Source organism: Brassica napus, chromosome C1 (assembly GCF_020379485.1).
Source record: "Brassica napus cultivar Da-Ae chromosome C1, Da-Ae, whole genome shotgun sequence".
NCBI classification, from domain to species: Eukaryota; Viridiplantae; Streptophyta; class Magnoliopsida; order Brassicales; family Brassicaceae; genus Brassica; species Brassica napus.
This window is the reverse complement of record NC_063444.1, coordinates 47,724,308-47,737,392: the sequence shown is the minus strand read 5'-3', so window position 1 is coordinate 47,737,392 and position 13,085 is coordinate 47,724,308. Positions and strand designations below refer to the sequence as shown.

The 13,085-nt window shown below is 38.0% G+C and overlaps 1 protein-coding gene across 1 annotated transcript; it reads right to left on the bottom strand.

Annotated features, from left to right (window-relative positions):
* Positions 1 to 105: 105 nt before the first annotated feature.
* On the bottom strand, positions 106 to 12,912 carry LOC106450308 (rRNA biogenesis protein RRP5-like). Its single transcript, XM_013891956.3, has 40 exons — positions 12,636 to 12,912; positions 12,326 to 12,534; positions 12,016 to 12,153; positions 11,732 to 11,905; positions 11,282 to 11,378; positions 10,910 to 11,022; positions 10,707 to 10,829; positions 10,519 to 10,590; positions 9,862 to 9,954; positions 9,425 to 9,535; positions 9,221 to 9,343; positions 8,788 to 8,973; positions 8,635 to 8,709; positions 8,062 to 8,198; positions 7,766 to 7,900; positions 7,517 to 7,662; positions 7,369 to 7,434; positions 7,030 to 7,136; positions 6,866 to 6,946; positions 6,703 to 6,777; positions 6,517 to 6,618; positions 6,165 to 6,333; positions 5,938 to 6,083; positions 5,716 to 5,799; positions 5,546 to 5,646; positions 5,217 to 5,367; positions 4,933 to 5,007; positions 4,685 to 4,832; positions 3,668 to 4,313; positions 3,455 to 3,509; positions 3,227 to 3,372; positions 2,972 to 3,155; positions 2,744 to 2,842; positions 1,777 to 2,144; positions 1,506 to 1,682; positions 1,202 to 1,298; positions 957 to 1,112; positions 636 to 866; positions 465 to 548; positions 106 to 378 (listed from the first exon to the last, which is right to left on the bottom strand). The coding sequence occupies exons 1-40, from the start codon at positions 12,793 to 12,795 to the stop codon at positions 271 to 273; spliced, it is 5,748 nt and encodes a 1,915-aa protein (XP_013747410.1). The 5' UTR covers positions 12,796 to 12,912; the 3' UTR covers positions 106 to 270.
* Positions 12,913 to 13,085: the final 173 nt, after the last annotated feature.

Sequence of the window (13,085 nt, the reverse complement as noted above, 5' to 3'; positions counted from 1 at the left end):
TGTCTCTATTTGTCCTTTGATCTCAGCTTTTTCTAAAGCTTTCGTTTCTGTATACTAAAAGAAAGTGACGTTTGTTCGGTAAGAAAGTCGAGTGTTTCCTTCACGTTCATTTAACTTCGTTCTAATCGTATTAAAAAGGGGAAAACCTCAAAATTGTATTCTACACTTTAAACATGTTGAGTGTCTCAACTCTTGCAGCCTCGTTCAATGGCAGATTCTCAAAGTTATAGTATTTTACAACACTCAATGCCTCGTCACAAACAATATCTCTCAGGCCAAGGTGCTGTCAGCATACTCCATTGCCCTTTGCTTCACGTACTCCACTCTCTCCTCGTCACCAGCAGATTTCTCATATTCCAAAAACTTCTTGAATAAAAACTGTGAACACAAAAAGCACAAACGGGTTAAAACAATCTTCAGTAATCAAAACACTTCATAAAAAGGAGTTTTTTTTTGGCACGCACCTTCATCTTCTTAGGAGGCAAGCTCAAGCTAATGGCTCTCTCGAACAAAGATCTAATCACATCAACTTCTCCCAACCGGATCTCCTGTAATAACCAAACAAAACTTGCGTTAAAAAACACTAAAAGATGGCAAATGAAACAAAAGTTCTGAAGAAGTGGAATGTAACGAACCTGGTCAAGATAAACACTCCACAAGTCTGTTCTTTTCGGGTACTCCCTAAGAACGCGTTCAAAAAGTGATCTCCCTCTGTCTGCAACTCCGCATTTGAACTCAAGAATAGCTGTCTGTGATATAAATTTAATGTGCTTATGGCGCGGAAGACATAGCAAGGCACGATTCACGACGGACTGAATGTTTTCCTCGTCCAGCTTTAGATAACTTTGTATCTTCCGTAACCAAACCTAACAAAGCATACATCCGGATAAAAGGTCGTTAAAAGAGTGAAGAACGAACCCTCACTTAAAGAAGATGACAGATCAAACAGCATGTACCTTGCAGGATTGCTTGAACTTCTTGATCATCTCATCAAGCAGCTTATCAGCCAATTTATATTGCTCTGTTCTCTCGTACACGCCCAAGAGGGCATTGTAAACTTTCTTCGGGTCACAGTATTGACGCGCTCTTTCAAAAACTTTCTTAACAGCTTCCTGGATATGAGAAACAAAAACGAGAGTAAGATAGCAATATATATAGGTAAGATTAAAACAAAAAGCTTTCGCTGGAGTCATGTGTCTACCTCTGGAGGACTTCCATGTTCATTTTCCAAATTGAAGTAAGCAACCCATATGTTTAGCTTTTCTTCTTCTTCACGAATATTTATAGTCCTCAAGGCCCTTCAGTAAAGATTAAGGATCAGGATAAAATGAAAATAGAGAAAATCACATGTCAAACACAAATGCTTTTACTAAGCAAGTACTAGATCTAGGTGTTACATCATTTAATATAATATAGAACCCAGCCAATATAATCGGTAGTGTCCCTCTCTTGCATTGCGTTTCCCTTGTTCTTGAATGATGCACATAGAAGTTAGGGAAAGTTACCTCTCAGCAATGGACCTGGCTTTCTCAATATCAGCCAAGCTGAGCATGAACGCCATATACTTAATCCAGACAAAGCTGCTATTTGGAGAGCTTCTAACCATTTTCTCAAACTCATCAGCACTCTCGGGAGCGTGATTCTCCAGCAATCTTCCTTCAGCAGCTTGTATCTTTTTCTCTCTACAAAAGAAAATGTTTTCAGCACAGGTTGAAAGTTGAAACCAAATATATAGCATCGTAGCTTTCAAATCTAGGAACTAAAGAAATAGCCAACCTTTCCTCCTTGTCTTTTTGCCTTTCCCTTCTCTTGCTCTTTTCATCTTTATCGGCTCCCTGTAGTTTCTGATTTTGATTCTTGTCAAGGTCCGCCTCCTCAATGTCGTCAAGGTCAACCTCAAGCGGAAGGATAGAAGCCCTTGACTCAACTTGGGCAATAGCCAGAGAAGTTCCACTGTTTGTTTCCTGGAACCCAAAATCACCAACTGCTGTAAGAACTCCCGACTCCGACTCATTGATTGGATCACATTCCATGTTGGCTTCATTAGCTTTTTCTTCAGAAAATGGCTCTGCCTTCTCATCATCGCCGTTCACAAAATAGGAACTCTTCATCCCAAGGGATATACGTCGCTTTTCCTCGTCCAGCTAAGGGCAAACACAAAAATGAAAAGAAACAACAGTTATATTCCATGGATACATAGACCAATGGCACCTTAAAACATGATAATGTAAATGACAGAAAAACTGCGTTCAAGTTAACTCCCAAATTATATTTACAGGGCTCTTAGCATAGAAGGATCAGTGGTTGTTAAGTAAAATACTACACATCACTAATTCTTAATGACAAAGGACTACATACTGATAGAGTGCGGAAGCAATATAAGTCAAAGATCTAGGGTTTGATCTAGAACTCAGGTAACTTGTCGTCGAAGATAGCTACGTTAACAAGGTTAAGGTCGCGTCAAAGCTCTTAGGGGCGCAAATACTCTTTGCAGTGCTTATGAAAGCTCTTAAGATAACTCATTATCTTATTAAAATCCAAGGTGCTTACAAAAGTCTAATAGCATCGCTATATATACTAGCGAAGAATGACCTAATCCCTAAGGGATTAATTAAATCCTTTTCCTAATAGAAAACATAATAGCTATTAAAAGGAAAAAAGCCAAAACAAAGAAAAGGGAAATTCCTTATACGAAAAGGAAGTTGTGATCCTTGGTGATCACAAGTTACGCTGCATCACATACCTTTAAAATCTTTGCGGTGACGCTTTCCCCAGCTTCATATCTGGCATGTATATCCTCGATATGATCATCAGAAAGTTGTGATTTATGACATAATCCAACCTACCACAAAACAAGAAAGATAACAATTAAAATCTGGCAAGTCCAGTTACTCCCTACGAACGATTTGGCAAGCAGCATACTGTTTGAAATATTAACAAATTTTAACATAACACAAAACAAGATCTTTACCATGCCCGTTTGGTCTATTTCAATGAACAAGCCATAAGCCTCCACACGTTTGATTCTCCCAGAAATTATGTCTCCAACATGGAATTGCTTCAGGTCATAAGATTCAGATTTTGGTGGCCCACCAGCATTTCCTTTCTTCAAAGTGACTTCTACCCGCTTTGATAACGGCTCCACATTTAACACCCTAAATTCAAATTTGTTAGAGCAGAATATACTGTATTACAGAATATCTGTTTGACAGGAAGTCTGCGTTACCTGCCAGTGACAAGTTTTCCTACTGGAAATTCATTTTCGGGATCCTTGACAAAAGTGTCAGATAGATTTGACAGTAGAACTTTTGCGTCGAGTGTTCTTGAAAGCATGATAAAACAACCTTTTGACATCGTATTCTTGACATAACCCTGTAAAAGTTTGAATTAACATAAGTTCTACCATAAGGAAAGTAATTGAGTTGCTGAATCATGATTATTAAGGCAAAAGTACCTCGATTCCCATATCAGGAGTAAGATCTTCAATCCTTTCAAAACGCTTGCAAACACTGACACGGCAAATCATCACCAGGTTAATACTAGAGTCAAGGCTGAGAGAAAGGCTGATGATGAGCTTACTAGCATTTGATTTAACTCTTAAAATCTTAAATCCATCTTAAAAGCAACGCAGACAGTAATGCTTGTTATAGGCAGAAGAAAAACTTACTTATTACTGGAAGCTTCTGAGAGATGGTCCGAACTCATGCCATCTAGTGATGTCCGTAATGACAGTTCAATTTGCAAAGTCCCTTTACTAGAATTGCTGATTTCTAAGACCTTGCATTTGACAAATTGGCCTTCATGAAGACCATCTAATGGATTGGAGACCCATGAATCGTTGATTTCAGTAAAGTGAACTCTCCCAAACACATAAGGACCTATTTGCACACGAGGTCCACCAACACCAGGAAGTATCTTAGAAATTCTTCCACCCAAAATGTCTCCTTCATGAATGAATAGAGTAGCATCATCACCGGGAATGCTACTGTCTAGTTTATCCTTTTTAGGCCCTCCATCATTGCCAATGCTTTTCTGGATATTCAGTAGTGGGCGCTGAACCAACCGTACAGTTTTCTTCTCTTTATTGTACGTCAAAACATAGCCTGAAACAGCTTTACCAATGGGAAAACGCCCCTCGAACTCCTCAAGTTCACGAGCTTCGCATGCAGTGTCTAAAATGAATATGCGTGCCGTCACATTGCGAGATATTGCCAACCAAACCCATTCTTTATCCACTTTGTAGACATATCCGCAGACACGCTCTCCAGAAACAAACTCAAGTTGTTCCCTCACTTCAGTCAGCTCACCAGAGTCTAATTGATATTGCAACATAAAAAGATATGGAGAATATGTAAGATACACACAAAAGCATACTTCCGACACATACACACAAAAGCATACGGAATTCATCACTTTTGATCTTAGTCTATAATTATTGAACTAATTGAAAATAATTTTGCAAACATAACAGCTAGATGAGGGCATCAAATAACATTTTTAATTGATGGATCTAAACATTTACACGAATTACACTTTCTCACAATTTCCTGGAAGATTTAGACTAGGGGGGAAGAACTCTTTAAAGTTTAAAACCTATAAGCATGTGACCGTTCTGTGATATATATTCCAAATGTGAGTCAATAGGCCATAGGTTGATGAAAAAAATTCAATTCTCTTGGATTACCTCTAAGTATTGCAGGCTTTACAGAAAGCTCCCAGAGTTTACTCTTTTTATTATCCGTATGACAGGGCTTTGCAACAACCCTTGCAGACACTGATTGACCAACTCTGAATTTGGCAAAAGGTTCTTCATTTGTACCAACATCATTCACCTATCCAACCAAGAGTTGAGTCATATACGCAAATTTTCGTCCACCCAACATTGAAGAATGAACATTAATATCTAAAATGATGTAATGTAAGAAAAACCACCTCCGTTATGTGGATTCTTCCTCGGAAACTTTGGCCAAAGTTTACTCTTACTTCAAAAGGCTTAATTTCAGTAATCTGAGAAAGCAAAAGATGTTAGTCTGACACAGTAGAAGTTATGGTGGGATAGGTACTTGAAAAGTCCCGTCAACCTACATTTTCTATTCCTATTCTTTCTTTGTTCGTTTTCAAGTTCATGATTATTCCCCATTGATTACCGGATTGTTTTGTTTACTCCTTTAAATACATTACGTATAGAAAGACATATGAAAGTAGGACATTAGTACCTCGGCTTGGACAACAGAACCAACTTCACAATTGGTTTTCTTCTTTGCCCTCTTAGACGATGTCTCAGAACTACCGGAAACAGAGTCAAGAAGTAAAAGCAACCTCCCGGACGTCAAAGGGTTTTGCAGAGCCTCAACAGACGCAACAACACTGCACGGAGAAAATCAATAAAAGAACTTAGCTATGATCTAGTAGCTACACCAATAAGGACAGTACGAATATTGCTAATCAACTCCACATTTTTATACCAATATGGGGTATAAAATTCATGAAAAAGGGGAGCAAAAATAACAAATAAAAGATTATATAACAAATGGATAATGATCACCTTTGTCCAGTGGAAAACTGTTTCACTGGTAACTTCTGTGTGTTATAGTCTGATACTGCCGCATATCCAATAGAGTAATTATGTTCTGGAATCGACAAAATCTGGAAAAAGTGGCAACTCTGAGTGAGTAACATGCAATAATCATTAACTTAATGCAGTAAAGCGCTTACCAAGTATTGCTCCTTCACAATCTCTACAACAGCGCTGACCCTCTGGTGGATTTCAAGTTCCTTGGAAATACCTCTTTTACGTTTCTGAAACAAAAGAAAAGATACAATGTGTCATAAGATCCATCCACAGTAGCTCAATTTGAACTCAAGCTAACAAAGATGGGCTGAAAGATAACACGAATAAAGCAAAACTTGGCCAGAATAAATCTTATTGAAAGAAACCTTTTTTGACTGACTGTTGGACACCTCTTTGGCTGAGCTGTTTATGAGCTCAGGCCTCAAAGACAAATCAACTAGTCTCTCTGCCCTAGAAATATCAAGAACAACTGCTTGGACAACAGAGCCGTTTTCCAAACTAGTTCCACCCACTACAAATAAGAAACACAATGTGTAAGACAGAGGCAAGGTACAGATGTGTTAATAATGTAATGCAACCCATAATGACTTACAATGATACTTAGGTATAAAACCAAGGACATTATTAATATTGTCAAAATTCACCACCAAACCAAGGTCATTTTTATCCTGTACGGTTCCCTTGATCAAACTCCCAATAGAGAATTTCTCAACCCAGCTACACTCGCTTTCAGTAACACCAGATGATTGCAGGTTCGAGATCTGGACACATGAAACAAAGTAAGTTAGAAATCAATCCTTCTTTAGAACACTTGATGTACAGTGCTACTCAAAGTTATACAGACAGATCCAAAAATTCATAACCCAAGCTCAATTTACAGTGCAATACACAACGGGTTACATAAAGTCCCAATAAGAACAGAAAGTATGTCCCAAGATCACTACCTTCTCATCTGTAAGGAAATACTCTTCAACAAAAGAAGCATCTACAGAAGCACAAGATGACTGTTTCAATGAAAGAGTCACCCTGCTCTTTTCTTGATTGACCTACAAAAAATATTGCAAATGATCAAGATTTCATTATATCTTCAACAAAATAAATGTAGGGCCCTGAGTTCAGAGTTCACATACATCAACTATATTAGCCCGAACCGATTGTCCAACAAAGAAGGACTCTGAGAGATCTGCCCTGGGTTCGTCAATTGCCTTTAAAAAATAAAATGGAAAAAACTTCAAGAAACAGTATGCGAACAAAAATTTGATAAAGGAAACGCATAGTAAAAAAACACTCCACCTTGCTTCTCGGGGCGAAACCAGTCAACCGACCCAGGAAACGGACGAAACAGCCATTCTCAATCAGGTTACAAACATAACCCTGTGTACAAAATTCATAAAAATAAATGTGACTAAACAAACAAATAAAATTCGACTGTACATTTCAAAGACGCAACTACTCACATGAACCACTGAGTTTGGCTGGAGCTGACTTAAATCCGAAGGGAGCTCTTCAGCAAACTTGATGAGAGAATATTTTGAGGAGAGAGCCAAGTTATTGCCTTCAATGTCTAAGATACACAAAAATTATTCCCTGTCACTATTACGTTTCTTCAACCACTAAAATAGTTAAAACTGTAACAGTAGTACTGCTATCCTGTAACTAGATGGATCATAAAAACATTTTTCATTCAACGACCGTCGGCACTAAGAAAGCCTTAAACCATAGACGTCCTTTAGATGTGTTAAGGATATAGGAAAAGAAACAAGTCTAAATTTTAGCAAGGATTATTGAAAACGTACCTATTACCAGCAGCTTATCAAGCTCAAATCCAGGTCTTAAAAGTGATATCATTAAATTTGCTTGGTCTACATCACAAAAAGAAAACTCAGAGACAAATGAATAAAACTAAAACTCAAAAGATACGCTCATTTAGGAGAAAACACGTACCATGATGATCAGCTAAATGTTCTGCAAAAATTGTACCCTTCAGAAGACCTTTGGATTTAACATGGACAGTGACTGCCTGAGGAGTTATACTATCAATTACCCCAGATACAATACTACCTAACTTGATTGAATCGTCTTCAGAAACGCTGTCGGAAATTATGTGCACAAATGTGAGATGCAGCATTTAATGATATTACAGCAGCCTTGAACGCAACACGATTATCACATAACAGATTAAAAGGGAAAAACCTTGTTGGCTTCATCATAAAACTGAGGTTGATCCTTCGAGTACCATGAACCGCACTGGTAACTCTACATTTGACAACCTCCCCAATATGAAACACTGAAGCGGGATCACTTCCAGGCTCTAAACCAAGTTCAAATCTGCTTAATCAAAGTATGTATAGCATATTAGACTAAGATCATCAAAATAGAGAAGATTAACCAATGCCTTTATGATGGAGAAAGAAAAAATCATCACTAAAAAAAGAAACCAGAACAGTAAGGTAACGGCACAGAAATGCAACAACGAATGCAGTAATTACCTGGCAACAAATCCTTGCACTCCATTATAGAAGCGAACAAAGCATCCATTCTTTTCAATCTTTGTTATCCAGCCATGCGTCACTAGTCCTTCAGTTGCATCAGCGTAAGAACTCAAAATCGGAAGTTTAGACTTAACCTGCAAAGAATATACATATTACCTCCACTAAGTGAGAAGAGGCTCGAATTGGTAACAACCAGAGACGTAATATTAACATATATGTTTTGTACGAATTGACTAGTTAAATAGCATTTCTCCACTCCTAACCTCCAAATAAGATACAAGTTCGGAATAAAAGTTCCTACAAATGATTTTATAGCTAACTTGAAAGGCTAAATAAAGAAGGAACTTAGTTTCTATTTAAAACTGAAGTGTAGCAAATGATATCTAAAATCAGCAGAAGGAAATAAAACAAGTAATGATAATAGAAACAAAATGCATTCTATCACCTATTTTACAAGAGGAAAATGATTAGATATTAACAACAAAGCGAATTCAGTAACTAGACACATCAAGATCAAGGAATATGCAAACAATGAAACAAAGTCAGCTCCACTATCAGAAAAAAACTTACAAGTGTTTTCTTGCAGGTAACAGTTATTCTCTTTGATTTGCAGCCCAGCACACGAAATATTAATTCAGCTCCAACCTGAAAGAAGAATCACAATTTATGCATGCCCAGCAACATTGCAAACCAAATGGTGTAGGGTCAATCTAAGGAGCCGACCTTGAACTTCTTCCTGGGCTTCCTAACTTCAAACTCAGACATATGCTGAAGTGGGCACATTGCTTTCAGACCACCCGGAAATTGCACAATGGCACCAAATGTATCAACAGATATGACTTTAGCCTTCGTCACCATGCCAGGCTTGACATCTGAGTGGGTGAACGCTGGACCTTCAAAGGCGCTTTCCTGCTCATACAAAGAACACCAAAAGAAAGAAAAAGTTACACCGAAAATCCACAAAGGTAAAAGAAACATACGTGTCCTAGAAAGGGAAATAAATATATGATTGTACATCAAACTATCACTTAATTGGCATTTAGATTAAGATGCTCGTACGATGCAAAGAATCAGTAATAAAAGAAAGGAAGATGCTTCTCATGCCAACGATTGTTAAAGAAAATAAAATCTGTTAGCACGCCTGGCAGTACACTACCTTTAAAGTCCCTATGGCCAACCCCTCTATCTGCTTAAGGCCGAGGACTCGAACACGGATGCGGCTTCCTTCCTTAAACTTCTTTTCAAGTTTCTTAACTTCATCTTCAGCAGCGTCATATGTCTGCAATTACGGTATATCTAAGGTTAAGTAGGATATGAGAGCATTAAATCATTTAAAAGAACAAGGCCCAATTGGACATACGCTAACATATGCTGGCGTTGAAACAGGCTTAGAAGGGAGCTCAAGAAGAAGGCCTGATTTATCAACACGGACAACTTTTGCTTCGTCGAATATGTCTCCGCTGGAGACATGCTGGAAAGAACCAAACACAAGTTTTACAAAATAATTTTATAAAAGAACAAAGATAAGCAAATGCAGGTAGGTCCACGAAGACCACACACAGAGAACAATGCTGTATTAAGGTATCAAAGTGACGAACCAAAATTGTGAGATAGTGATTCAGCATTCGGGTCAAGTTGAAGCATACAAATATAAGTTTGAAATCAGCAGGTGTAAGAAATGCTGGTGTTAAAATAAATGAACCTAATTTAAACTAAAAAAGTAGGCGACAATCAAGGTCTGTTACTATCATGTCACCATTATATTTTAGTGGAAGCGAAGGGACAGTAGATGCTTACCAGAGGAGGAGCCTTGTTGCCAACAAGATGTGGGTTTAACGTCAAACCAACAGCTCTAGTTGATGGATCGATAAACAATATTCTAGCATTAACCTGAAAAACAGTAGGAGCATTTGGTGCAAGTTATAGACCGAAAAGAGAAAAAAATATCTTTCACCAAAGAAAATAGACCAGAAAGTCAAAACAATCAAACAAATAAATAACTGCCAAGAAATAGAAATTAAACACTTCCAAAACTCCGTTAATCAAAGAATTCAAGTTGACTTAAAAATAAGATAAAAAGAAACGTAACCATTAGATACAAACACCTACGATTCTGAGCAACGAGATATCATTCTGAAGTAACTTTGTACCCACAAGCTTTAAAGATTGAAAGGGAGTTTCCAGCTTAAAAATACAGGACATAGTTTGTTCTTAGACAACTGCTCTGTACATGCTCTGACAACCTAGATTTTTCCTATTTATTTTTAGACAAAGACGCAAACCTGAGACTTCACAGAAATGTAATCATATGCTTCTGTATGCCATTACTAAATTCGATCAAGGTAGGGAAGTCACAGATTTAGGGGTGGCCCAAACTAACACGACAGTGGGACTACAAGATCAGCAAACTACAATGAGATTCATAATAAAAGCACAACAAAAAGAAATGAATACCATCTTAGTCGGATTATATTCATCCTTCCAGCTCTTGTTACATAATGGATTTTGTAGATGGAATAGATCAACCTGCACATAAGTGAAAATTGTTCCTCAGAAACGTCACGGAGACTTTATGTTAACTACGACAAAAATAGTTCCCGCTTAATCAATAACGCACACTACCAAAATCATTGGTAACTCACCGTTCCAGTAAAGTACATAAGAAATCCTAATAGTAATCCATTCTCAAGGGCAGACTGAACACGGGCATTAACCATCATGCCTGGGATGAGAAGATCGAACGACATCCCACTCAAATCCTTAGTCTGCAAAATGGTAATCACGAGGTTAAGTTTGTTTAAATCAAGGAAATTTAACTGCATAATTTAGGAAGTACGAGGCGTACCACACACTTTGCCACTGAATCTGGGTCAGAACTAAGACTAACAATTTTACGTTCTTTATCAATATTTGTAACCACGCCCTGAATAAGTTGTCCAGTCTTTAACTCCCGAGTTCCTGGAAAATTCAGAAAATGGTACATAAAGATTTTTAAGATGACCGGAATCAGAATAACCAGAGAGCCAGGAAGTTGCAAAGAAAAATCAAAGGCGTCCAAAAAGTTTTTTTCGGAGATGCATTTATTTTAGTTGGACATAGACAATTCATGATGTACGTTAGAAGGTACATTGAATATCATTCGCCAGATGAAATCAAAAGAAAAAGTTCTGTGTGAATAAGAGAGCAAACAGAGCAGTAGGTCAATGAGATTTAGTACCTTCATGGCTTTTCTTGATAAATCCTGTGATAGAAGGCATTCCAAATTGAAGGATATAACCATGATCTTCCACGCTTTTCACATTTGCAGTAACTACCTGAATAAGCATTATGGAAAAGAAATAAAGGACGATTATTTTTCAACAGCAATAAAAACTGAGTTGGTACTTGGTAAAGATACGACCCCATTAAGAAGATAGCAGAAGATCAGGATCACTATAGCTGACTTTCATCTGAAAACTGTTAGCCTCTGCTAGCGTAATAAATAACCTCTTAGCTCTATTAGCCATGAACTCTTACAGCTCGTTTTGGATCTTTGGATAGCTTTGGCTATGCAAACATACTTGAATACCAGTATCCACAAATACATATGAGAGTCTTACAGAAAGGCAGAGCTCCGAAGAAGTAAACATTACAAAATAAAAGGAAAATGAAGCAGGCATTGACATACCATCCCAGGTTGAAAGGAATCCAAACTGAATCCCTTGTGCAATAAAGAAAGTCGCAATGAAAGCCATATCTTTCTTTTCCCCGCCTCCTTCTTATCATCATCTAACTGCAACACAATGCAGGGAACAAGCTGACCCACAGAAAAGATGTCTCGAAGGAGTTCATTTTCATCGTCCTGGTTGAGAAAAAAAACTCAATTCAGATTGCAGAAAACAAAACGTAAAAAAGTCAAAATGACCAAATGAAAGGGAGTATAGACAACCAATTATAAACCACAGCTAATACCTCAGTTCCGAAATCTGTAAAATCCAATGCCTCGCTTGCGCGAACTAAACCACGTAAGCCCCCTGGAAGACTCACTACAATATCTTTCTGGTTGACCTCAGTAACAACCCCCAAAAGCTTCATTCCGGCGGAAATATTCTGAACATAAACCCAATTAAACGTCAGAACAGAAAAAGTAGAGAGGTAATCTGCTTAAGAAAATCTTCTAGGAAAGTGGCATCATGTAACCAATGGTATAAAAGAAACAACTTAAGAGTAGCTATATTCTCCAATTCTAACTAAAGATCTTTACAGGTTCATAGTTCAATACCTTAATGGTAATCTTATTAGCATATCTCGGCCGTTTCCCAGTTAAACCACCGTCAAAAAGAGATCCCAATTCGTCTACATCGCTAGTGTTTCTCTTCTTAGGTTTCCCTCCTTTACTCCTCTTAGCAACACGCTCATCAGCGTCAAACTCAGCGTCGACTTCTTCGTGAATCTTCTCACGCTCTTTCTTGCTCAGAGAAGAGCCTCCACCTGACCAATCAATTCAACGAAATGTGATTTCACGAGAACAAACTGAAGAACGGATTCAATACTATCTCTCTCGAGAGAGAGAGGGGAGAAAGAAACAATACCTCGAGGGAAGTCGGGAACCTCTTCGAGCTGCAGAGCCATGGCTTCAGACCTTGCAGCGACATCGTCCTTCGTCTTTTTGAACGATTTCTTCGATGATTTGAATGCCTTTGTTGAATCGTTGCGTTTTCCGCTTGGAACTCTTTTCGATGGAGCCACCATATCTCTAATGGCGGAGGCAAAAGATTTGGGAGTTTTGCTGTAAGGGGGTTTAGTGTTAAGTTAAGAAGAAGAAGTTTTTAGGGTTTTTCGAGTACCGCCGGGTCTGGAGTTTTAACCAGAACTTTAAAAAAAAAAGTTGATTTGTAATAAGAAGTATGGGCCTATATGGGCCTTGTTTTAGATAAATCAATGAAGGCCCATTGTAGAATATTCTGAACGTTTCCTTTTGCCATGTGAGTTGGTTTCAGAAGGAAAAATTTAGTAAATTTGAATCAGAAATTTAGTGGGGG

What these genes read in the sequence shown, in the direction of transcription:
- LOC106450308 (XM_013891956.3), bottom strand. Translation starts at nt 12,795, where the DNA reads ATGGTGGCTCCATCGAAAAGAGTTCCAAGCGGAAAACGCAACGATTCA. An exon ending in GGTTCCCGACTTCCCTCGAG is followed by an intron (nt 12,535 to 12,635) that starts GTATTGTTTCTT and finishes TTGATTGGTCAG; the next exon opens with GTGGAGGCTCTTCTCTGAGC. An exon ending in GAAGAATCCACATAACGGAG is followed by an intron (nt 4,833 to 4,932) that starts GTGGTTTTTCTT and finishes TTGGTTGGATAG; the next exon opens with GTGAATGATGTTGGTACAAA.